This window comes from Chlorocebus sabaeus, chromosome 15 (genome assembly GCF_047675955.1).
Source record: "Chlorocebus sabaeus isolate Y175 chromosome 15, mChlSab1.0.hap1, whole genome shotgun sequence".
NCBI classification, from domain to species: domain Eukaryota; kingdom Metazoa; phylum Chordata; class Mammalia; order Primates; family Cercopithecidae; genus Chlorocebus; species Chlorocebus sabaeus.
In genome coordinates, this window is record NC_132918.1 from 17337909 (window position 1) to 17363859 (window position 25951).

Genomic DNA, 25951 nt, shown 5'->3' on the forward strand with positions numbered 1-25951 from the left:
AAATGATTTCTCATTTTGAGTTTGTCTGATATTTCTTTGTGATTATATTGAGGTTCTTCATTTCTAGCTGGAATACATATGTGACATTGTGTTCTTCCCAAGGTATCACAGTGGTGATGTTAGTTTGGTTCATCTGCTCAGGGTCTGTCTAATTTATCTACATTATCGTAATTATAATCTCATGATTTATAGATATCTAGATATTGTGAGATGATAATGATTGTACACACACATCTATATATGCATATGTATACATATATAGTGTATAGCTTATATATACACAATATATATATAGAATATATAGCAATATATATTATAGCAATAAAAGATTATTAAAAACACACAAATATTTATCAATAAACATTGGTTAAATGAAGCTAAGGTACATCTTCATAATGGAAACTATGTAACTTTATTTATATGTATAGAATGTACATATAATCTGTGTATATATATCCTACCTCTGTCTACAGAACCTAGTGCATAATGCTCCAGGCACAATAACCAATCCCACTACCCAAATGGTGGTCTCTAAATGCTGTTTCCCACTGCAGATACCAGGGATTCTTGAAATAATGGTTGCTCCTAGGTCTAGTGTGGAGAATTTACATGAGCTGGAGGCATCTCATTTTGCCACAAAACACAGCATGGAAGCTCTAAAAATCTAAATGAGTCATATCATAAGGACCCTGAAGCCAACTTGAAGAGGATCTCATTGGCCAAAGATGGGACAATTTGAATGTCTAAAAGAAAAAAATCGCCGTAACTGATCCGTATGCACTGACTATATAAAAATCCACAAGTCAATAGTAATACTGTTTACACCATTCATAGACAAGACTTGTTGAGTGTCACTCCAAAATGCTTTTGTGTCCATTGTCTGAACGGTGGAGCAAATTTTCCTTTTTCTGACGGAACTGAACATTTTCAAGATCCAGCTCAGATGCTGCTTCGGCTGAGAAGCCTTCCCTAAAGCCTCCATGTGGTTCATTCATTCTCTGTATTCCAACAGGGCTCATTGTACATGCCTCTTTAAATGCACTTATCAATATTGTATTAGCATTATTTATTTAACTGTATTTTTCTCTCTAGACTATAAGTTTATAAATATAGGATTTGTCTGGGTTTTATTTTGTTGTTCCTAGTACCTACCACATACTAGAGATTGTTTTATATACAGTATTACATAATATTTTACATGTTGTGAATAAATAGATCAATTTCAATAGCACCCTCTGTTTCCTCTTGGTCATGCAATATAGATTTGTCTATATTTTAGAAACTGGTTGAGTGCCATTAAATGGCTGGCTATTTTAGCTAACATGAAAAAAAAATTTTATCACAATAGTTTTGGTGAGTTTTTTTTTTTTTTTTCCAGTTTTTTCACCTATCAACCATAGCTTTGGCACTGAGTGGACTAGAAATATATCCCACAATATTTTCCTGATTCTCAGTCTTAGACAATAACTTTCCATAGTATTCTGATTTATGTTAGTCTATTTTCTCTCCCTTTCTTTCCATATACATCAACCTACTGGTAATATAGGGCAGGGAGTAATAAAATTAAAGTTATTGATTAAATAAAAACGTGTTAGTAATTGGTACTTTGACTTAGTTGTAATATTTTAAAAAATAGTTGTCTGAAATTAACGTTCTAAAAACTCAATTTAGGGCTGGGCACAGTGGCTCACGGCTGCAATCCCAGCACTTTGGGAGACCGAGGCAGGCTGATCACGAGGTCAGGAGTTCGAGACCAGCCTAGCCAGTATGGTGAAGACCCATCTGTACTAAAAATACAAAAAAATTAGCCAGGCGTGGTGGCACACGCCTGTAGTCCCAGCTACTCGGGAGACTGAGGCAGAAGAGTCGCTTGAACCCGGACTTCGGCGCTCAGAAGTCCAAACCAGGTGAGAGATCCAACACTGGGAGGCGGAGGTTACAGTGAGCAGAGATGGCGCCACTGCACTCCAGCCTGGGCGACAGAGGGAGAGCCCGTCTCAAAACAAAACAAAACAAAACAAAACAAAACTCAATTTGGTCCAATGTCTAACACACCAGACGCAACCAAGCCACTATGTTAAATTTCTTGTATCAAACTTCTCTCATGTAGTATCTTACTGTATGGAGTCGTTCACGCACTTGTGCACCCATTCAGTTCTAGGTCTTTGTGGACTTTTAAGTATTAACAATTTAGGTAGTAGAGGTGCAAACTGAAAGGCACGTACAAACGCATTCAACCGAGGGGGAAACTCTCTCATATACAGTACGTGGGATCTCATCGGGTGAGCGCCGATGTGTATGGTCAAGGTAGAGGCTAACGCCGGCCTGTGCTTCGTGGGAGTGTGCACTGCTCCTCCGTGGGGTAGGACTGAAGCGTTAGAAGCGCGAGTTGAAAAAAACAGCGAAGCCGTTCCTCCAGCGGCGCTTTGCCATAGGATGGATGTGGCGCTGGCCACGGTGCTGAACATGTTCCTGGGGCGGTCCCGAGGTCGGTGGGCCGGGAGGGGCCGGTCGGATTTGTGAATTCGCTGGCAACCGACAGTCTCCTGTCTTCGGGTGCCGATTTCTGGCTCTGAGCAGCAGACGCACAAACCGGGTCCAGAGGGTCACCTCGCTAGTGTAGGGGTGGCCTTTGACCCATTACCACCGGCACAGCTTCTACTTCTCAACAGCAACGCGTCTTCTATTTATTGAGTGCCTCCGGTGGTCCCTGACACTTGATATTCACCCCTAGTGGTCCGCACAAATCACTGCAATTCAAAGAAAAAGAAGTAACGCTCAGGAGGTTGAAGACCTTGCCCAAGAGAATACGGCTACTAAATGGCTGATATCTCTCAATTATGCCTCAAAAAATGTTTCCTGCACACGCTCGACGCGCCAGCCTCATAGCCTCTTCTTCACTTGCGGGCTCCACACACTTCCAACCCTGCCTTTTTCCTTTCTCCTGTTCCCTCCCCGACCGCCCTCGGCACCCCACCACCAGGTTTGCATCAAGCAAAAGTCATATCCCCTACAGCAGACTCTCTATCACCACCAAGTGATACAAACGACTGGGATTCAGGACAGGGTTTATTCACATATCTTGCCCCGATGCGCTCAGAAGTCCCAACCAGGTGGGAGATCCAACACTGGTCCCCAAGTCTCCAGCTCGCTGTGTGACCTTGGACAAGTAGTCACATTGCTGAACCCGGGTCCTAGAACTACGTGAGACTATTCTTTGGTGCTCACCGGTATGAACACAAACACAGGGTCCTTCTTTTCTCTCTCTATCCCCCTTCCCAAGTCGAGTTGGGCAAGCTCGCTTTTTCTTCCCACCAGTGCCATAGCCAGCTGCAGCCTTGTGGAGGAAGAAATCAGGTCCTAGCTGCTGGTGTCCTGGTGTCCTCCCCACCGCCACCATGTCCTCACCCCCACCCCTGGGTGTGACCTGTCCTTCCGGGGCATACTAGTCCAGCATCACCCAGGGCTCCGGAGAGAGCTCTTCACGCTCCCGCTTCGCGGCGCCTGGTTCCTCCGGTCCCCATTCGCTGGGACGCTTTGGGAAGTGCGAGATGCAACTGGAGCGAGAACGCAAATGCAAGGCAGGGGTGATGACAGGTAAGCGTGTGGGAGCGGACCGGAGGATGTGTTGGGAGAGAGAAACTTTGGGGGAGTTGGTGGGGGAAAGGGGAGGTGCCAGAGAAAGCAGTGGGTCACTGTCTCACCCACTGACCACCAGTCTCTCTCCCTCTTCCCTGTCCCCATCTCACCTTTTCCCTCGGCTTCTGCCTCTCGCCTCCCTCTCTTTCTTCTCCAAGCATTCTCCCTACGCTTCTGCACCCGCTCCTCCCTCGCACCCTCCCGTGCCTAAGCGGACCTCCTCGGGAGCCAGCTGGGTCCAGCCTCCCAGCGCAGTCACGTCCTAGAGCCTGTTCGGCTGAGCCGGCAACATGTGGAACGCGACGGCCAGCGAAGAGCCGGTGTTCAACCTCACGCTGGCCGACCTGGAGTGGGATGCTTCCCCCGGCAACGACTCGCTGGGCGACGAGCTGCTGCGGCTCTTCCCCGCGCCGCTGCTGGCGGGCGTCACAGCCACCTGCGTGGCGCTCTTCGTAGTGGGCATCTCTGGCAACCTGCTCACCATGCTGGTGGTGTCGCGCTTCCGCGAGTTGCGCACCACCACCAACCTCTACCTGTCCAGCATGGCCTTCTCCGACCTGCTCATCTTCCTCTGCATGCCCCTGGACCTCGTTCGCCTCTGGCAGTACCGGCCCTGGAACTTCGGCGACCTGCTCTGCAAACTCTTCCAATTCGTCAGCGAGAGCTGCACCTACGCCACGGTGCTCACCATCACAGCGCTGAGCGTCGAGCGCTACTTCGCCATCTGCTTCCCGCTGCGGGCGAAGGTGGTGGTCACCAAGGGGCGGGTGAAGCTGATCATCTTCGTCATTTGGGCCGTGGCCTTCTGCAGCGCCGGGCCCATCTTCGTGCTAGTCGGGGTGGAGCACGAGAATGGCACCGACCCTTGGGACACCAACGAGTGCCGCCCCACCGAGTTCGCGGTACGCTCTGGACTGCTCACGGTCATGGTGTGGGTGTCCAGCATCTTCTTCTTCCTTCCTGTCTTCTGCCTCACAGTCCTCTACAGTCTCATCGGCAGGAAGCTGTGGCGGAGGAGGCGCGGCGATGCTGTCGTGGGCGCTTCGCTCAGGGACCAGAACCACAAGCAAACCGTGAAAATGCTGGGTGGGTCTCAGCGCGCGTTCAGGCTTTCTCTCGCGGATCCTCTCCTCTCCCTGTGCCTGCTCCCTTCTCTCTGAGTCTCCATCTCTATTTCCCGCTGAGTCTCTACCTCTTTCTTCCTTCGGTTTCTCTGGGCCTCTTTCTCTCTGCATGTCTCTCAATTATTCTCTCCTCTTGCTTTCCTGAGTGATGTTTTTGGTCTCTCAACCTCTCTCTCTGTCTCTGTCTCTCTCTCCTCCCCCTTTACTTTGTCAGTGTCTTTCTTACCGTCTCTATCTCTTTGTGTCTCTTTCTTCCTGTCTCTCCTTTCTCTCTTTCACGGAAAAATGTCCCACATTTGTATTTCCCTAAAATAAATTTTATATCAGCCAGAAACTCCACTTTAAAATCGAGCTATCTTATAAAAGTCTATTGTGGTCTTTAAGCGTTAAAAGTGAGGACTGACTTCCTGCCTCAAATAGAATTTGTGAATATCGAAGTTACATTAAGAAAAGCAGGGCTTGGATCTAGAAAGTGTTCAGTGGTAAATTCAACCAAAGACATGATCAATTTGGATAACCCTCTTAAAGATGATTCATTTTTCTTTCAATATTGTGATTTGTTTTCTGCCCTGCATTTTTTCAGATAATTGCATCAATTCTGTTTACCTTGCTGCTGTTTATACAGCTTTATAAGGAAGTCAGCAACAAATCAGTGAAGTTTCATTTGTTTTTATGATAACCTGCCTCTTCAGGTAATCGTAGGATAAGGTATCACTAGGATAAGGTAAGGATAAACTAGAATAAACAAAGCTCCAACAGGAGGAAAGGAGACTTTGTGGAAACCAACAGAATTCACTGCCTCCCCAAATGACCCTTCAGCAACATCTGGGTACAATGTCATAACTGGATTTGCTGAATGTTTATTGCACAAATTCAGCTTCTTTAAGTATATGTGTTTGGTACAAGGGAAGTAATAATAAATGTGTTTACATCTCAGCAAAATATTAACTACTTGCATTTTCAAAACCAAGGTCTGTACATTTTCTTATTTAGATATTATAGTCAAGACTTCATACTTACTGGCATATTTTAAGGCTTCTTAGAAGTCATTCCAGGATGATTTGATATTTCCAATTTTACAATTCCTGGATCCTACATATTACAGTGATAGAGTTTATTAAAGGAATGTCAAAGATTTTATTTTCTGGACCAGTGATTCTCGTGATATGACTCATAGGTTATAAACCTGCTAGTGTCCTCCAAGGGATCCTAAGTTCTCACCTATGAGATTCACATTGTTATTGTGGCAGTTAGGTTGCTACTATACAACTTAGTTTTAAGGGTAAGTTTAATAATTTCCTCCAGTTTTATTTTCAAGCCATTAATTTCTTCATTGGTGTCTCAACACCAATGTTAACTCTGACAATTTGAAAGAGATCACAGAAGTGTTACAAGAACTAAAAAGTTATTTATTATTTTTCCCTGATTTCTGAATTTAAAACAATCTAAACATTTAGACATCTTTAAAAATTATCTTACATGGTCCAAATGAAGACTTGGATGGATGATAATTTATATGAGTTGGTTTACTTATGTCTTACTTATATCTATTGTAGGTGGCATAGAATCAGTCATCTCAGTGATTCTTAATCCTGACTGTATATTTAATCCTCTGTGAAACTTAAAAAAAAAAAAGAAAAGATAAAGCATATGCCCTGATCTCCCTCTTAGAGATTTAAATGGACGGAATCTATACTACATTCAAGGAATCTGCATTGCTTTAAAAAGTGCCCCAGGAGACTCGGATACACAGCTATGGTTGAGTACATCCACTTTACCTCATAAATGTGTGTGTTGTGTCTAACACATAAAAACTGCTGGACTATTGTGAAGAAATGGTCTAGTCAGTTGAGTCAATACGTCAACTCACTACAAAATCACTCAGATAGTTGTTAAATAGGAATGACTGGGAAGCTCAGTAAAAATTGTTGAACTGTTGGTCCAGACAGACTGAATCTTTGTTAAAATGTTGGAACGAGGAAGAGCAGAACACAATGTTTCTCTGAAGTCAGTGGTCATAGACCATGAAACAAAAACAAAGTCTTAAAAATAGAATGTGATTTGCTATGACATTTCTTGAGCTGACTCTCTCTCTCCCATTGTCCTTTTAGCTGTAGTGGTGTTTGCCTTCATCCTCTGCTGGCTGCCCTTCCATGTAGGGCGATATTTATTTTCCAAATCCTTTGAGCCTGGCTCCTTGGAGATTGCTCAGATCAGCCAGTACTGCAACCTCGTGTCCTTTGTCCTCTTCTACCTCAGCGCTGCCATCAACCCCATTCTATACAACATCATGTCCAAGAAGTACCGGGTGGCAGTGTTCAGACTTCTGGGATTCGAACCCTTCTCCCAGAGAAAGCTCTCCACTCTGAAGGACGAAAGTTCTCGGGCCTGGACAGAATCTAGTATTAATACATGACCTAGCACATTGCTGAGTACAGTCACCGCTTATTATTCTAAACAAGAAGACATAGCACAGCAGAACTTGGGAGGAAGCTGAAGGTTAATTTTGGAATTAGGAACACATAGATCCAGAAACATTTCGGAGGGAAAAAAAGACATCATTTGTAGGGTGCGAGCAGTTTGATTTGATTGCACACTTATCAGTGCTCTCATACACGATTTCTGCATATTCACTGCCTATGATTTTGCATTCTGCTGTGGGTGCTGGTGAGGGCTTTGCAATTCAGAGAAAGGAGGTAGAACAGAGTGAGCAATTAGGGCACTTCTTGGTGGGTAGATACAAATTTGCTTTGCTTTTTCATAATGATCAAAATTATTTGTTTAAAGAATGACATTACATAATACAAATTTTAAAATGTAACTTTTAAAAACTAGCAATTTTCATAAAGCTCTAGAGCAGTGCTGTCGAAGAGAAATATAACATGAGGCACATAAGTGATCAATACAAAAATTATTAAAAAGAAATTTATACGCTTTTTTCACACGAAGTCTTTGAAATCTGACATGCTTTTTACACTTACAGAATCCCTCAATTTGGACACTAAGTTTTCATCGGTAATATTTGATGTATTTAGATTTCATAAAATTTACAGATAAAAAGTAGATTCAACAACCTAAGTTGTCTAAACACACTTAAAAGTTTTCCAATAACTGAAACAACTGTAACCCTTTAAACTTAAAATTAGTTATAGTTAAAAATTCAGTTCTTCAGTTGCACTAGTCACATTTCAAGTTTCCAGTAGCTTGAGGTTACCACTTGGAACAGCACAGCTCTAGAGTATACACAAAATTATCGTTCACTTTATATGAAATGTTTAAAAATAAATACTCTTTCCCTAAAATTTTTTTATAGTGATGTTCACATAGCAGAATTTTAGAGTGATGAACACTAAAAATCACACTAAATGTCCTGTTCTGTATGCTCAGAAGAGAATGGATATGAAATGTGTAACATATATTTTTAAATTAAGTTGAGTTGCATGTGTTAATATTCAGGAAATGAAACTTTATAAAACAATTATGGGTAATCACAAACTGCCTTATATGGCTTAACAACAATTTTTAAGTCAATCATAAGGCTTCAATTTGTGAATAAGGGAATAATTTGTAACGTACTCTGGCAAGCTTACAAGAAAGTTAATGAATACAGAAATTTTTCAAGTGACGAAGGCAGGCTTATGTGAAAAACCAAGAATCCCCTAAATGCTACTGCTTATTGATATTAAAAACTTTCAAAAATCTTATAACCATTTATTTTAAAATGCCTATGCTGTGTCCTGTCTCCAAATTAGTTTTGCTGCTTATATCCCATTGCTTACCTGATAGATATGATTACCTGGACTTCCAGATCCTCTCTTAATTGTAATTATGAATGAATAGACATCTTCAACTAAATATTGTACATTTTGTTATAAGTATATAATTTTCATTTATATTAACATTGCTTCCTATACAGTCAACTCTTTACATTCTAAATATTTGGGTTAATATCTTTAGTATGCAAAGAGTAATAACTTTTTCATAATCCTGTGCAATACTTAGTCATATAAGCAGTTCCTTCATGAAGTTATTGGTTCACAACTATGGAATGGATGGAACCATTTAGGGAAATTCCTGCCGTGACTGTTTTTTCCCTCAACAAAAAGAAAGATAATCATGATGAAATAATTGATTGATTATTTAGTATAGAAACACCCAAACACAATCATAATTAGAATTATTTCTCTAGAAAAATATTTCCAAGATTCATTCTGACACTAAAACTGCACCACCAATGTGGTCTAACTACAGAATGCTAGCAAGCTGATTATGTAGTTAGTCCTTAAGAGTGCATCAATATTAAAAAACAAAAACAAAAAACACTGACTCATTTAAGTTCATGGGATACTAATTAGGGCATTGAGCATTATTGTCCTGGAGAGGGCCCAGTAAATCCAAAAAAGGTAGTTCAGCTTCCTGAAGCCTTAAAATTTTTGTCTATAAATACATCCTACTTGAGAGGAAACAAACAAGAAAACTTTAACCTCCATCACAGAGTTGATTGCTTTGGAGGAAAACAATCCCAAACCTTAATTCATTGCTTAGCCTCCTCTCTTGTGGGTTTATGTCTAGTCTTGGCCTAATTCACCTCCAGGGAGTAGTTAATGTAGTAGGGACCACCATTGTCCTTCAGTGGCATTAATCTGGAAACTCAGAGAATATGTTTAGAGGAAGAGATCTTTAATTTGTCCTCTTATACCATTGCTTTTTTATTGTTTGTAACTTCTTTATTTTATCATACTCCTTAAATCATTTAAGACTCAGGGAAAAGAGGAATATTGTTTGTAAAAGTCCATCATTTCGTAAGCATTTAGTATGTGCCTGATATGTTCTAAACTCTAACAATTTATAAGTCAAGGATTTTATCCTTAAGGAGCTCGCAATCACTTGTGTGTTTTGTTGCATCAGGCAACTGATAACTTCTTTAAATTGCGAAGTAAACATCTCCGGCTGACACTGGATCAAGGGGCTGGCTATTCATCCCATTGTGTTGCTGTGCATTTGGCTCAAAATAAATTCAAGATGGGTTGTTCCTCCAACAACTGGTCAATTTTGTAGACACAGTTAATGTGTCTGCTAGCAGTAATTTCACTCAACATATTCTTCATTAATGTAGGGAAAGTAAAGTGATTTTTTTTTTACTCTGTGTTTCAATTTTCCTGGTTATCGAGAATGAGGTGTTTGTCACCACAGCTTACACTGTGGCACAAAATCAAGTGTTGGATCATTTTCACTACATGGAGTAACTGTTGTATAAGTAAGAACTTTTAAATGATTGCTTTAAATATCCATTGCCATGAGTTACTCAAAATTACCAATGAGATTTAGAAACACCTCTAGTGCCTGGCCACACCTTGAAAATCATTTTATAGAAAACTTTTTATTGCAGTGCAGGTTGTTGTGACAAGATTTGACTTGAATTTCCACTTTTTCATGCCAATACTTTTATTAAGAATCTCATATCATTACAAGCATTCTATAACTTTTAGTTCCACATTGGTAGTTTTAGCTTTTCTTTTTTCTATTTTTTATTTATTCACATACTTGAGTTATGCTGTTAAAAAAACTCTGAGTTTTTTTGCAAGTTTGGTGCCTGAAACACTCTCTTGTCTTTTAACAAGTAGTACGTATATCTTTAAAACATGACATACATATTTGCATGTCAAAATTTCTTGTCACAGTGGGTGAATAGAAGAGAGCTTTCTGTTTTCACAAACACTGACTCTCTTGTAAATAATGTCATTAAAGGATAAAGAGAATGTCAGTAACAGATAAACCATGTCTAATACAGTTCATTAGCTAATGATTAGCCTTTTTTTTTTTTTTTTTTTTTTTTTTTTGCAATTTAAATTGCAACGCCAGCCAAAATAGATACAATTGTGACTTAACTGGGTGGTTAGTGACAAATGTTAATTCAGTGAATTCACAACATAAATATTTTCTTATCTAGAGAATGAACTTCTGGTCAAAATCAGCAGAAAAGAATGTGCTAGTGATAGATGCTGTTTTAAGCTAACATCACTTATTTATTCACATTAAATGAATTCAATCGTATTAGTCTTGACAAGAATCTGAGTTTGAAGCAGGTGAGGGGGAAAGTTTGGATGAGGCTTGTTTTTGTATTTTCTCTTTTGAACTCCAACTTGTAGGATGCTAGAGACTAGATTTTGTTGACAGAAATATCGTCATCCTTAAACAAAAAAGGTTGTCATGTCTATTCCCCTCCCAACTGTCTGGATATTTGCTGGAATTCCAATTAATATTTTATACTATGACACAGGATATACCTTTGCTCAAGGAACTACCAACTACCCTCAAAACTGCCAAGCCAATAAAGCTCTCAGAAATCATGCCTCGTGTAAATGTTCAGAAAGTTCCACCAAAATGTGTACAACTATTCTTTCCAGAATTCCTCTCTCCCCCAGCCGCAGAGAAAGCTTTCAAGAAGAATGGTTTGAAAGATTTGCTGTGACTTTAACATCTTAAATCCAAAACATTTCTCTGCTCAAACAACAAAAAATTTATCTTTTTCACTTTTACCACTGTGGATTTAGTATAATACAAAACACTTGTCTCTACCAAAAAATACAAAAATTAGCCGTGCATGGTGGTGGATGTCTGTAATCCCAGCTACTTAGGAGGCTGAGGCAGGAGAATTGCTTGAACCCAGGAGGCAGAGGTTGCAGTGAACCAAGATTACGCCATTACACTCTAGTCTGGGTAACAGAGCAAGACTCTGTTTCAAAAAAAAAAAAAAAAAAAAAAAGAAAAGGAAAGGAAAAGAAAACACTTGTTATATATATATATATATTATCCAAACAGCCTTGTCCCTTGTTTCACTGATATATGATGTATTCCATGTCTGTATAGAATTTCATACTTGGTTGTTTTGTGTTGTTATAATATGTCATAAATGTCACTGATGTTTTCATTTGCAATTCTTTTTCTTTAGGGATTTTCTGAATGTCAATGAAGAGTTTACTATAGCTTTCACGTACCTGTCATATGTAACTACACATAGGTTTTCCTTCCTTTGAGTGTTCTTAACCAAACAATTGCCTAATAAATATTTTTTAAAGCATATGGCTGACTTCCACTTAGTTATAAGACTTGGTGTCTGGAATATTTTACCTCTACTCTTGTCTCGGATTTAGTTCTATTTTGTCCTTTTAATTCCTGAAATATGTATTTTGCACCTATGAGGAGGTGTTTGTTGTAGTAAATTTTATTTCCCCAAAGGCTCCAATATTTAATAGTGAGTTAAACAATTCCTGTAAGAATTAAAAAGAGTGGCAGGCCGAGGTGGGCGGATCACAAGGTCAGGAGATTGAGACCATCCTGGCTAACATGGTGAAACCCCATCTCTACTAAAAGTACAAAAAATTAGCCGGGCATGGTGGTGTGCTCCTGTAGTCCCAGCTACATGGGAGGCTGAGGCAGGAGAAACACTTGAACCCAGGAGGCGGAAGTTGCAGTGAGCCGAGATCACGCCACTGCACTCCAGCCCGGGTGACAGAGCGAGACTCTTTCTCAGAAAAAAAAAAAAAAAAAAAAAGAAAGAAAGAAAGAAAGAATAAAGAAGAGTAATGGACCCTGTGGTGGACTGTGATCCCATGCTCTCATACCTCTCTGACCCTTCCAGCCTGTCACTTCAGAGCCAATACGCCCTTCCTGGTGTTGCACTAATATTTGATCCAAAGACCATGCACGAGCTCTTTGGGTCAGGGAAAGGATGTCTGTTCACCTTGGACTCAGTAGCTACTCACTGAATGTTGGACAAATTGAAGTTTAAAGACTGGATTATGTATCATCGGGTCATTAGCTTCCAGACACATGGATTCCAGGGGTTAATAAAATTTAAGGCTAAAAGTGGAAGCAGACAATTTTATTGGCCAGTTAGGGGACTTCAAAATACCCTACCACCAAGTATCACCATCATTTCAACTTAAAAGAACATAACCTAAGAAAAAAATATGTAAAGGACATAATCTTGGAATAAAGGATAGTCACAGTACGAAAATTCAACGTATTCCACATAACACAAAATTATACATGTATGCTGTTTTGAGTTAGTTACAATTTAAAAGTAGCACCTAAATTAAAATGTCTAAGAAATACTTGTCAATAATTAGTAATACATTAAAGCAATCCAAGTAAGCAAATCATGTGATTGGTTTTTATAGATCCACTGAGGCCTTTTCCAATATCTTTTGGCACCTGCTATCCACCTCTCCCTTAATTCAATGCCAGCCAGGGCCCATCCCCTTTTTTAAAAGAAGAGCAGGCAGCAGGCTCTCAGCAGGTCTCACATTCTGGGGTCATCTACAAAAGCTGGTTGCCCCCTGCCTCTGTACTAATAGTTCATCATCGGTTCCTGATTTCATAACCAACTTCCTTAAGGGGCCATCAAATTAGTTATAAATCAATACACACCTCCTACAGAATAGTTTGACAGTGTGTATAAAATTCTTACAAAGTTTACCCTTTGATACAGTAATTTTATATTGAGACATGATTATGGAGAAGCACCATCTATAATTGTGTTCCTTGCACCTTATTTGTAATTGTGAAAACGTGAAAAGCCCAAATGTCTGAGAATGGGGAATTAGATAAATTACAGTAATGATAATCGTTAACATTTACATGACATTGTGCTTAATGCTTTCAATTCATTTTCTCATACAATCTTCCCAACATACCTAGGAAGAGGTTGTGTTGTTATGCCTGTGGGTGTGTGGAGTGGGGGGCTGGGAGTCATTGAGACAAGAGAAGTTTTGTCACATAGTTAGGAAATGGTAGGTCTAAAATTTGGCCCCGAATGGATTAGATTCTAGTTAGGGTCTTGTGTCCTCATTTTGCCCATGCAAACATTAAAATGATATTGTAAACATTAAAAATGATATCATAAAAGAATTGTAATAATGTGAGTAAAATGTTTATCCAATTTAGTAAAGGAAAACATATATTGTCCCATCTTTTTAAAAAAATGCATGTTCCCAGAGCAGAGAGGTTGAAAAGATATAGCACACTAAAGTTTTAACAGTGTTTCTCTGGTTGGTCGAAATGTTTTCTTTTCTCTATTTTTCCATGGTTTCCAACATTTCTACAAAGAATGTGTATTATCCTTGCGATAATGGAAAGTGGCAGAATGAGTTATTACAAGACAACGACTGGCCTCTCTCCTGGCCTTGCTCCAGATCCTGCTCTCTGCTCTCAGCCTCTAACTGTGTCTGGGACCTTGGGTTTGCCTGGTTTCTGTGAGACCATGGTCCTCAGGGAGACCCCTTCCATGTCTAGCCCTAACTCTGAGCTCTCGGCCTCTGCAGGTCCTCACTAGGACATTTGCTCTTCCCTGGCAGTGACAGTTTCAGGGAGGTGGTGGTGGGAGAGGGAAGCCAGCCAGCATCAGGCCTGTATTCCAGTTCTGCTGCTATGACTACGTGGCTTTGGCGAGTTCCTTAACCTCCATCCATATAAAGTACCAGACACTTAGTAGGTGCTCATTAAATGGCCACAGTGATCCTTTGGTTACTTAGCAAAGTATAAAGTGGCCCCATTTTGTATCCCCCTTTCCTAGGTACTCTGTTGCCTAGAACACTTCTTCAGACATCTCTATCTTCCGCTGACCCAACTGGGAAGGCCTTGCAGCAACTTCATTGATCATTTACAGAATTTTAGAGAGGCTGATAAAAGCAGCTGCAAATTTGGCAAAGTTTAGGAATTGCTCTGCCTGTAGTGCTGACAAGGCACTGTCAGGTTTTCCCCAAATGCAGCAGATATACTTTGTGAACCCTTGGCTCCTCTCCCAGGGGTCATTTGTCCCTCTAGCTGTGGAATAAAAAATAATTTTCGGCTCAGTCAACAGAAGGTGGAAGAAGATGTAGGTAGCAGGTAAAGGGGGAGAGCCGGGAGAATCTTCTGGGTTCCTGAAAGTATACCTCTATTCGTGGTCACTTGTTCACTCTCTAGACCTGATTAACTGCTCCAGAACCTTTATTGACTGACTTTTTTCTTTCAAGATTTATGCTCCAGGAACAAAGCACATGAAGTAGACTACGCATAGACTTTGAAGCCAAACAGTTACAGAATTTACTCCTGGCTTCATCATCTAGCAGCCATGAGACAATGGGCAATTACTAAACATGAACCTCTCTCGGTGTCAGCTGATTTAATAGTACAATAGGAATCCTAAAACTACCTACTTTGTGTGGTTGTTGACAGGATCCGATGACAAAGAATATGTAAAGGGACAGCGTCTGGTACACGGAAGAGCCCCACACATGCTTTTTCTATTACTATAATTTCTTAGGTTGTTTACCATCTTTGATGAGTTTCTTTAAAGTAGAGCAAGAACCTAAAACATGTGAAGAAATCTGAATGCAGAATCCTTCTACAGTTTTAGGATCCCCTTCCCACCCCAATTTTGACAGTAGTTTCAGCCATATCTACTTTAATGAGTGTTTTCGTGACTTGCCTTTAAGACTTTCCAAGGAATTCAATGTAGGTTTCAGAGAAAGAGCAGTTTTCTTTTTTGCAATCACATTTCATCAGTTTACTATAAATTACTACTTTTTATTTTTATTTATTTATTTTTTTTTTGAGACTGAGTCTCACTCTTGTTGCCCGGGGCTAGAGTGAAATGGTGCAATCTCGGCTCACCGCAACCCCTGCCTCCCGGGTTCAAGTGATTGTCCTGCCTCAGCCTCCTGAGTAGCTGGGATTACAGCCATGCCTCACCATGCCCAGCTAATTTTGTCCTTTTAGTAGAGACAGGGTTTCTCCATGTTGGTCAGGCTAGTCTCGAACTCCCGACCTCAGGTGATCCACCCACCTCGGCCTCCCAAAGTGCCAGGATTACAGGCATGAGCCACCGCGCCCAGCCCATAATTTTTAATTAAATAGTTACAATAACAAGTGCAATTTGCTTTAGACAAACTTGGGAACAAAGAACTTGGCTGGTAAATCAGAAGTGTAGAGGTGTGCGACAGTGTGGCTTTCTAGCTCCCAGCACATTCAGTGTGGCCCCAACATTAGTCACCATCCTTGAGAGAGTGAATGGAGCACATTGGATACCAGCAATTCTGGTTAAGAACTCTTCTAATCTCTATGTAAAAGCACTTAGATTATAGAGATTCACTGGTTCTCTTCAAAGAGAATGAATCCAAGTCAATAACACTTTAGAGACCGTCTAGGGTCTGAGGAACTTCATTTAGGGAGTTTCCTCCAGTGGGTCAACTCCTATCAATTGTTAGTGGCTCCCAACAACACTGAGCTGTGTTGGGTTCTTGGTAGGGTAAAAATGTGTCCCTTTTGTCTGTAATAGTACTGGTTATTCCTGTGGTTGGCCATCACATCTAGTTTGCATTTGTCCTGGATTTTTTCATTTTTTTAAAAGATATATCATTAATATTTGCATTAAAGTAAACTGGGGTTAGTTTGCTGGATCTCCATTTGGTTATTTCCATCTTCTGCCATGGTCTTGTCTAGCAGCATGTGAGGTTTGTGTTAAGTGAACAGAGTTCTCTCCTTAGTGCACAGTAAATCTGAAAGACGACCAACTTTATCTCTTTGCTTCCAGTACTTTCCTGGGCCAATTTAATTAAGCCCTCCTTTTCAAAGAAAGCATGCAAAAACACTTGCTAAGAAAACAAAGTGGACAGTGGCACACACTGCTAGGGAATGTCCATTTTTCTGTCTTAGGTGGTATTGATGGGAGAAATATTTGGGGGCTATTTATTGTTTTCTGCAGTTCTGCTATGGTTCTTACTGCAATCTTCAAGATGCATGAAGTCAGTAGGGTCAGTGGAAAATGGAAAAACATTAAAGACTGGGCGCGGTGGCTCATGCTTGTAATCCCAGCACTTTGGGAGGCCAAAGCGGGCAGATCACTTGAGGTCAGGAGTTTGAGACCAGCTTGGCTAAAATAGTGAAACCTTGTCTCTACTAAATATACAAAAATTAGCTGGGCCTGGTGGTGGGCGCCTGTAGTTCCAGATACTCAGCAGGCTGAGGCAGGAGAATCACTTGAACCCAGGAGGCAGTGGTCGCAGTGAGCCGAGATCGCGCCACTGTACTCCAGCCTGGCGACAGAGCGAGACCCCATCTCAAAAACAACAACAACAGCAACAGCAAAACCTTATAGATTATGTACATATGCAATAAGTGCAGGAAATAAAGGTTGAGTAGCCCTCCTCTAGAGGATAATCTAAACACTTTTGTTAAATTGTAACAAGCTTGAATTTTGCTATAAATCTACTGAAGTTAGTAATTATTTCAATAAAAACTATGTCCAGATACAACTGTTTAACACATGGGACAGCAGAAGGCACATTTAAGTTTCAGTATGCAAAGCAGATGTTTCCATTTAAATGAAACAATTGTTTTTTCAAATTAATTGTACTCATTTTGGAGTCTATAGTTTCTTACCCATGCACAAAAAGTTCATGACAGTTGTTGTTGTGTTGGCTCCATTGTCAGAAGACAATCTTGGCACACAGTTGAATGAGGCCAATTTTATATCAATGCCATCACATGCTTTAAATAAAAGATCAGTTAATCTCACTAATGGATTGAGTTTTTCATCCAATTGATGGAATTGAAATAAAGCTTTTGGAAATCCTTGTTTAGTGAAATATTTTGCATTATTGAGAATGTAACTGAAATTTTTCTTAAAAGATTTCCATTGATGTTAAATGTATTTATTTTGGGGCAACAATATGAATATAATTTAGGAGGGACATAGTGTCATGATAAAAGAAATGTTCTTACTAAATTATGAATTCTATAAAACAGACATCCAAGCATGGAATTGTGGTAACCATATAACTCATAATTCACCCAAAAAAGTTGTGATAGTCTGTCAATAAAAAAAAAGAAGAATTGGGTCAGAGTAATTCCAGCATTTTGGGAGGCCAAAGTGGGCAGATCACATGAGGTCAGGAGTTTGAGACCAGCCTGGCCAACATGGTGAAACTCTATCTCTACTAAAAATACAGAAATTAGCCAGGTGTTGTGGTGCACACCTGTAATCCCAGCTACCAAGGAGGCTGAGACAGGAGAATTGCTCGAGCCGAGATCACGCCACTGCACACTCCAGCCTAGGCAACAGCAAGAGTTTGAGAAAAAAAAAAAAAAGAAGAAGAAGAATTGTCAAAATTCACAAAACTTACACAGATATGGCTTGAGTTTATCCCTACCAAAATTCAGGTTGAAATTTGATCCCCTATGTGGCAGTGTTGGGAGGTGAGACCTAGTGGGAGGTGTTTGGGCCATAGGGTAGGAACCTTCATGAATGGCTTGGTGCCGTTCTTACTGTAGTGAATGAGTTCTTGCTGTAGTAAGACTGATATAGTTTGGCTCTTTGTCCCCACCCAAATCTCATCTTGTAGCTCCCATAATTCCTATGTGTTGTGGGAGGAACCTGGTAAGATATAACTGAATCATGGAGGCGGGTCTTTCCCATGCTATTCTCGTGGTAGTGAATAAGTCTTACAAGATCTGATAGTTAAAAAAAAAGTGGGACTTTCCCTACACAAGCTCATTCTCTTTGACTACTGCCATCCATGTAAGATGTGACTTGTTCCTCCTTGCCTTCCACCATGATTGTGAGGGCCTCCCAGCCACGTGGAGCTATAAGTCCATTAAAACCCCTTTTTCTTCCGAGTCTCAGGTATATCTTTATCAGCAGTGCTGAAAACAGACTAATAAGGTAAATTAGTATCAGTAGAGTGAGGCACTGCTTAAAATATACCCAAAAATGTGGAAGTGACTTTGGAACTGGGTAACAGGCAGAGGTTGGAACAGTTTTGAGGGCTCAGAAGAAGATAGGAAAGTGTGGGAAAGTTTAGAACTTCCTAGAGATTTGTTGAATGGTTTTGCCCAAAATGCTGATAGTGATATGGACAATAGAGTCCAGACTGAGGTGGTCTCAGATGGAAATGAGAAACTTGTTGGGAACTAGAGCAAAAGTGACTCTTGTTACATTTTAGCAAAGAGACTGGCAGCATTTTGCCCCTGCCCTAGAGATCTGTGGGACTTTGACCTTGAGAGAGATGATTTAGGGTATCTGGTAGAAGAAATCGCTAAGCAGCAAAGCATTCAAGAGGTGACTTGGGAGTTGTTAAAGGCATTCAGTTTTGTAAGGGAAGCAGAGCACAAAAGTAAAAAAATTTTTCCCTGACAATGTGATAGAGAAGAAAATCCCATTTTCTGAGGAGAAACTCAAGCCAACTGCATAAATTTGCATAAGTAAAAAGGAACCGATGTTAATCCCCAAGACAATGCAAAACATGTTTCCAGGGAATGTCAGAGGTCTTCACAACAGCCCCTCCCATCACAGGTCCAGAAGTTTAGGAGGAAAAAATGGTTTTGTGGGCCAGGCCCAGGGTCCCTCTGCTGTGTACAGTCTAGGAAGTTGGTGCCCTGCATCCCAGTTGCTTCAGCCATGACTAAAAGGGGCCAAGGTACAGCTCAGGCTGTTGCTTCAGAGTGCAGAAGCCTCAAGCCTTGGCAGCTACCAGGTGGTGTTGAGCCTGTGGGTGCACAGAAGTCAAGAATTGAGGTTTGAGAATCTCTGCCTAGATTTCAGAAGATGTATGGAAATGCCTGGATGTCCAGGCAGAAGTTTGCTGCAGGGTGGGACCCTCATGGAGAACCTCTGCCAGGGCAGTGCAAAAAGGAAATATGGGGTCAGAGCCCCCACAGAGTCCCTACTAGGGCACTGTCTAGTGGAGCTGTGAGAAGAGGGCCACCATCCTCCAGACCCCAGAATGGTAGATCCACTGATAGCTTGCACCCTGTGCCCAGAAAAGCTGCAGACACTCAACACTAGCCCATGAAAGAAGCCAGGAGGGAGGCTGTAGCCAGCAAAGCCACAGGGGCAGAGCTGCCCAAGACCATGGGAACCCACCTCTTGCATCGGCAAGACCTGGATGTGAGTGAGACATGGAATCAAAAAGATGACGTGGGAGCTTTAAATTTTACTGCTCTGCTGGATTTTGGACTTGCATGGGGCCTGTAGCCCCTTTGTTTTGGTCAATTTCTCCCTTTTGGAAGACAGTTGTATTTACCCAAAACCTGTACCCCCATTGTATCTAGGAAGTAACTAACTTGCTTTTGATTTTACAGGCTCAAAGGTGGATAGGTGGAAGGCACTTGCCTTGTCTCAGATGAGACCTTGGACTGTGAACTTTTGAGTTAATGCTGAAATGAGTTAAGGCTTTGGGGGACTGTTGGGAAGGCATGATTGGTTTTGAAATGTGAAGACATGAGATTTGAGAGGGGCCAGGACAGAATGATACGGTTTGGCTCTGCGTCCCTTCCGAAATCTCATCTTGTAGCTCCTATAATTCCTCATGTTGTGGGGGGTACCTGATGGGATATAACTGAATCATGGGGGCAGGTCTTTCCCATGCTATTCTAGTGATAGTCAAGCTCCACCTCCTGAGTTCACACAATTCTCCTGCCTCAGCCTCCCGAGTAGCTTGGACTAAAGATGCCCGCCACCACACCTGGCAAATTTTGTTTTTGTACTTTTAGTAGAGACGGAGTTTCACTGTGTTAGCCAGGATGGTCTCGATCTCCTGACATCATGTTCCACCCTCCTCAGCCTTCCAAAGTGTTAGGGTTACAGGCATGAGCCACCATGCCCAGCCAAAGGCCTATTACTTTCTAAGATCTAAATGTGGTAAAATATTCAAAAGAATCATAGATAACTTATTTGACAAGTTTTGTCTTATAAAAATATTTGTTAAATAAAAGTCTCTAAAAAGGGACAAAGTGACAGAATCTCTAAAAATATTTGAGCGGAAGTTAAACATTTCAATATTACAAAACAGAAAATAATATCCTCCTTTTCTCAGCATTTGTTCTGAGACTACTAGAAGGAGTAATAAAAAGTGTTAAGAATTTCAAATTTATTAACTGTAAATATAATATAGAAAATGGTTGCAAGAATTTTACTAAAAATGAAGATTAAAGTGTATCAAAAAAGCGCTCATCATAGAAATACCAGTGATAAAGTATTGCAGATCAATATGGCCACAAAAATGATTAAAGTATGTAAATACATGCCAAGAATAATTTTCTGATTGATATTATTTTTAAACATTCAGAATATCAATATAAAGATATTTCTTTGTTTTGATTTCATGTAGCAGTGTTGTTAGGGGGAGGCCCTAAAGGAAGATTTTCCCAAAGGTCTTCCACAACATGTTGTTATAAGGCAAAGATTTCCATTCAGTCTTGGGAGCCAGGAGCAAGAATTGGATATCAGATAAATGTCAATGTCACCTGAATTCTGTGCTTTCAATGGCTATGTGACCCTTCTTTATCAGCGTCTTGCTTCCTCTACCTTTTTCTATATCTGTAGCTCCAAAAGAGCTTCAAGATGTGTAGCACTGATAGGTAAAAAGAGAGAAGGAGAGGGAGAGACTGACCATTTCCCTTGGCATCTGTAACATCTACGTGGGGAACCAGTGCTGTGGCACAAGCAACCCTCCTGAAGGAAATAAACCTTGTTAAGGTGCAGTTTTGTAAGGAAGACTGCTTTCCAGCTGGGCTCACTCTAAGAACTGGACCCCTGACTTGGAAGGAGGGATCTGCAGTATTGGTCTTCTCAATTTCCAGGCCCTTTACCCCTTCTCCACTTCAGTCATGCACGCCTAAGATTTTACACTGTTCCAGTGTCAACAGGAACTTTTCCTCCCCTGAAATTTTGCACTTAAACATCCCATACTGTGACCACAACCTTCTGTCATTCCAGGGCTCTCAGCTATTACTGCCTTCATAGAATTTCTCACAGGTCTGGAGACTGGCACGTCCAAGGTCAAGGCCAATTTAATGTCTGGTGAGGGCTTGCTTTTTGGCTCATAGGTGGTGTCTTTTTGCTGTGTTCTCACATGGTGGAAGAGACAAGCTAACTCCCTGGGTTCTTTTAGAAGCACACTAATCCCAATCATGAGGACTTTGCCCTCAAGGCTTAATGACCTCCCAAAGGCTCCATCTCCTAATACGTTCAACTTGAGGGTTATTACTTTAACACATAAATGGGGGTGGGCACAAACATTCGTATCACAGCAGCTCTGTTTCTTACTCTTCACAGAATCTGTTTCAAACCTTCTCCATTTTCCACAAGCCACACCAGCCCCTCATCAGATACCCATACATGTTACTTCGAACAGGGACTAAGAAGCCATTCATTGGGAATTCTCTGGCTCATTGCCACCACATGGAAAAGGTCCTCTGGAGTTGCACATGCCCTTTGCTCTTCTGCTCATGTCACAGCAGGAGCAGTGTCTATCCTCCCAAACAAAGACATCTTCTCCATCAGTGCACTGCTTCTTCTCTCCTCCCACCTCCTATGATTATCCCATCTCTCCTGAAGCCTCATCCTTCCTTCCCCTCTCTGCTGGCATCTACCATGAGTGTTTAAGCCTGCTCAAGATTTCCTATCATAAAAAGACTTTGCTTAATCCCTTCTATGGATTGAATTGTGACACCCCAGTGCCAAATTTATATGTTTAAAACCGAAATTCATTATGTTGAAACCTAAACCCTAATATGATGATATTTGGAGATGGGACCTTTGTCAGGTAACTAGGTTTAGATGAAGTAATGAGAGTGGGGTCCTCATAATGGGATTGCTGTTCTTAAAGAAGAGGAAGAGACCAGAACCCACCCACCCTCCGCCAAATGAGGACACAGTGAGAAGGCAACTGTCTGCAAGCCAGAAAGAGAGCGTTCACCAGGCACCAACCATGCTGGCACCTGGAGCTGCGACTTCCAGCCTCCAGAACTGTGAGAAATGCATTTCACCTGTTTAAGCCACACAGTCTGTGGGATTTTGTGATGGCAGCCTGAGCTGGTTAAGATACTTCCATAGTGCCCTCCAGCTGCTACCCTACCTCTCTCTTCCCCTTTACAGCCAAACTTGTTGAAATATACAGTTTCCACTTTCTCTTACTCTGCTCATTATTAACCTACTGACATTGTACAATGAGAATAGCACTGAAAAACAAAAGGTTTAGAAAGATCACACATGCCAGCACTATGCTGGGACCAACTTGGTTTGTCCAATGGGGAAAACTCATGCTGAATAAATAATTGCCCAATAATTATTTAACCGTAAGTGAGTTATGTGCTATGGTAGAGAAGCTTTAGGTAGATGCTATGGGAGCCTCTTTTACATTTACCCAGGCTGGTCTGGGGCATGACACTGAGGAGGGCACCCCTGAGGTAGTGACATTTATACCATAATGTAAAGGATGAGTGGGAGCTGACCAGATTGCTGAAGGGAGGAGTACAATTCCAGGCATAAAGAACAGTGTGGAAAAGGTCTGAGTTAGGAAGGAACATGACATGTTTGAGGAACTGAAGGAAGGTCAGTGTGCTGGACCTTAGAGGGCAAGAGAGAGGGTGGCCTAAGGTGGACACTGTTCTGGAGAGAGACAGGGCCTTGGAGGCTATGCCAAGGACAACATGATTATTCTAACAGCAATGTACAGCCAACGAAGGGCTGTAGTGGGCGAGTGAGTGAAGGGGTAGCATTTGCATTTAAGGAAGACTAGCCTGTCTGCTGGTGGGGTTGAGTTGAAGGGGACAGGACGAATAATAGGAAACATCCCTTCAATAATAATTAAGGACTTCTCAAAGGGAGAAAAGACAAATAGTGCAGTATTGTTTCCACAGATGGTGTGATCAAAGGGTTGGTCCATGGAACCAATTCAGTGACCTGTGCTTGTCTACACAAGGCCTTAGTATAAAAAGTGAAAAGTCCCAGCACTGCTTAAGACAAAGTATCAGAAAGAAAGTTTTTCTTGACCTCAGGGCTGTGAGTCTCTCTTGTGTTGGCATCAATGAGACTCTGGCTTCCTGGGCCATTCCTTTTCTATCTTCACCATGGCAGCCATCATGGGAATCAGTGCAGCAGATGGTGGCGCACAGATTGAAATGGGGAAATGGAAGCATTTTCGCTTTGTTTTCTGGGCCTTCATCAACCAGCAAGTGAATGTTAAGCCCTAAAGCCTTAACTAGCTTAAAACTCTCCATCAGTTAGGAGCCTGAAAGATGTCTGAATGTCTTGTTTATTCATGGAGAGTGTTTTGTAGTGAGAGATGGAGAAGAGCATCCGTCAGGCTAGACAGTGGTGTGAAAATCCATCCTCGGTTCTGGTTGCAGAGGAGACACCATGGCAGTTGCTGCTACATTGGGGATTTCTGGCTTTTTCCTCTTCGCCTTAAATTCGGGTGTCTTTTATGAGTAATCAAAAGCAGCAAAAACCAACGCTATCAGGCCCAGCATTTTAAAACCAGAAAAAGAGATGAAAAAGAGAGGGTTGACCCTACTCAGTTTCAAGACTGTATTATTCAAGGCTTAACTGAAACTGGTACTGATTTGGAAGCAGTAGCTAAGTTTCTTGATGCTTTTCTGGAACAAAACTTGATTACCGTCGATGTGCAGAAACACTCATTGACATTCTGGTGGCTGACGGAATGCTGGCCCCAGGTGGTACACTGGCAGATGACATGATGCATACAGACGTCTGCGTGTTTGCAGCCCAAGAAGACCTAGAGACCATGCAAGCATTTGCTCAGGTTTTTAACAAGTTAATCAGGCACTACAAATACCTGGAGAAAGGTTGTGAAGATGAAGTAAAAAAGCTGCTGCTGTTCTGAAAGGGTTTTTGAGTCAGAGAGGAACAAAGTGGCTATGTTGACTGGTGTTCTTCTGGCTAATGGCATCCATTCTTAATAGCCTTTATAATGAGAATTTAGTTAAAGAAGGGGTTTCAGCAGCTTTTGCTGTAAAGCTCTTTAAATCATGAATAAATGAAAAAGATATCAATGCAGTAGCTTCAAGTCTTCGGAAAGTCAGCATGGATAATAGCCTGATGGAACTTCTTCCCGCCAATAAGCAAAGCGTTAAACACTTCACAAAGTATTTTACTGAGGCAGGCTTGAAAGAGCTTTCGGAATATGTTCAGAATTAGCAATCCATCAGAGCTTGTAAGGAGCTCCAGAAAGAACTTCAAGAACAGATGTCCCGTGGTGATCCATTTAAGGATATAATTTTATATGTCAAGGAGGAGATGAAAAAAAAACAACATCCCAGAACCAGTTGTCATCAAAACAGTCTGGTCAAATGTAATGAGGTCTGTGGAATGCAACAAAAAAGAGGAGCTTGTAGCACAGCAAACTGTCAAGCATTTGAAGCGATACAGCATTCTACTTGCCGCCTGTACTACTCAAGGTCAGTCTGAGCTGACTCTGTAACTGAAGATTCAGGAGTATTGCTATGACAACATTCATTTCATAAAAGCCTTCCAGAAAATAGTGTTGCTTTTTTATAAAGCTGTAATCCTAAGCGAAGAGCCCATTTTGAAGTGGTATAAAGGTACACATGTTGCAAAGGGGAAGAGTGTTTTCCTTGAGCAAATGAGAAAGTTTGGAGAGTGGTTCAAAAATCCTGAAGAAGGATCTGAATCTGAAGCTGAAGAACATGACTGAAATTTGAAACTACACCCTCTGTAAAACAAACAGGAGCTGTCGATAAAATGTCATGTCTCATGTGTCCTGGTTCTTACATCTTCCTACCTCCCTGTATCAAGCATGACATAAGGGCTTTCATGGCAAATTTTATTTTAACGGTTTCTACGGTTGCTGGAAATGTTGGGTTTAGTTTCTAAAACCATGTTTTAAGTAGCTACAGGAGCTATAGATTTGAATCTAATGTTGCATTAGTCTTATCAGTTATCTTCTACCTCCTGTATTTTCTACTGTAATAATATAATTTAAGGCCTTCCACAATGAAAAGTTCACTTTATTCCCTGGGTTTTCTATAAACAGTTTTCAAGATATGATTTGGTTAAAAAATGATTTATTATAAAACTCCTGTTTGCAAATTAAACTGTGAAAGTATCCAAAGTCTCAAAAGGCAATGATTTGTGTGAAAATATGCCTTGCCCAGAGCCCTACTCATCAATGAAAAACCCATATGTAATAACTGAATTTATTTAACATGAATCTTGAGTATGTGGACCACTGCTTGCAATTCACTTTTTTCTTTTTGCATTTTTAACTCCAGATGTCCTAAAGCTCAATTGTTTGCTCTCTGGGTTTTATCCCTAGAGAAGCCATGGAGAACAGACTTGAAATGTTTCGGAAATCAAAATGTGGCAGAGGTGGTGGGAA

The 25951-nt window shown here is 41.1% G+C and overlaps 1 protein-coding gene and 1 pseudogene across 2 annotated transcripts; both read left to right on the forward strand.

The window, feature by feature from the left end:
- Window positions 1-2745: 2745 nt before the first annotated feature.
- Window positions 2746-11550, forward strand: GHSR (growth hormone secretagogue receptor). 2 transcript variants are annotated; one of them, XM_007972093.3, is made up of 3 exons: window positions 2746-3597; window positions 3798-4725; window positions 6875-11550. In XM_007972093.3, exons 2-3 carry the CDS (start codon window positions 3930-3932, stop codon window positions 7177-7179), a joined length of 1101 nt encoding a protein of 366 aa, XP_007970284.1. In that variant the 5' UTR covers window positions 2746-3597; window positions 3798-3929; the 3' UTR covers window positions 7180-11550. The 2 variants fall into 2 exon arrangements, with proteins under 2 accessions (XP_007970284.1, XP_037844490.1); XM_037988562.2 differs by having other exon boundaries at window positions 2746-4725.
- Window positions 11551-23886: 12336 nt separating this feature from the next.
- On the forward strand, window positions 23887-25267 carry LOC103221248 (eIF5-mimic protein 2-like; annotated as a pseudogene).
- Window positions 25268-25951: the final 684 nt, after the last annotated feature.

Bases quoted from the DNA above. Each gene is read 5' to 3' on its own strand.
- GHSR (XM_037988562.2), top strand. From the start codon at position 3,930: ATGTGGAACGCGACGGCCAGCGAAGAGCCGGTGTTCAACCTCACGCTG. The intron at 4,726-6,874 runs GTGGGTCTCAGC...TTGTCCTTTTAG, and splicing joins GCAAACCGTGAAAATGCTGG to CTGTAGTGGTGTTTGCCTTC.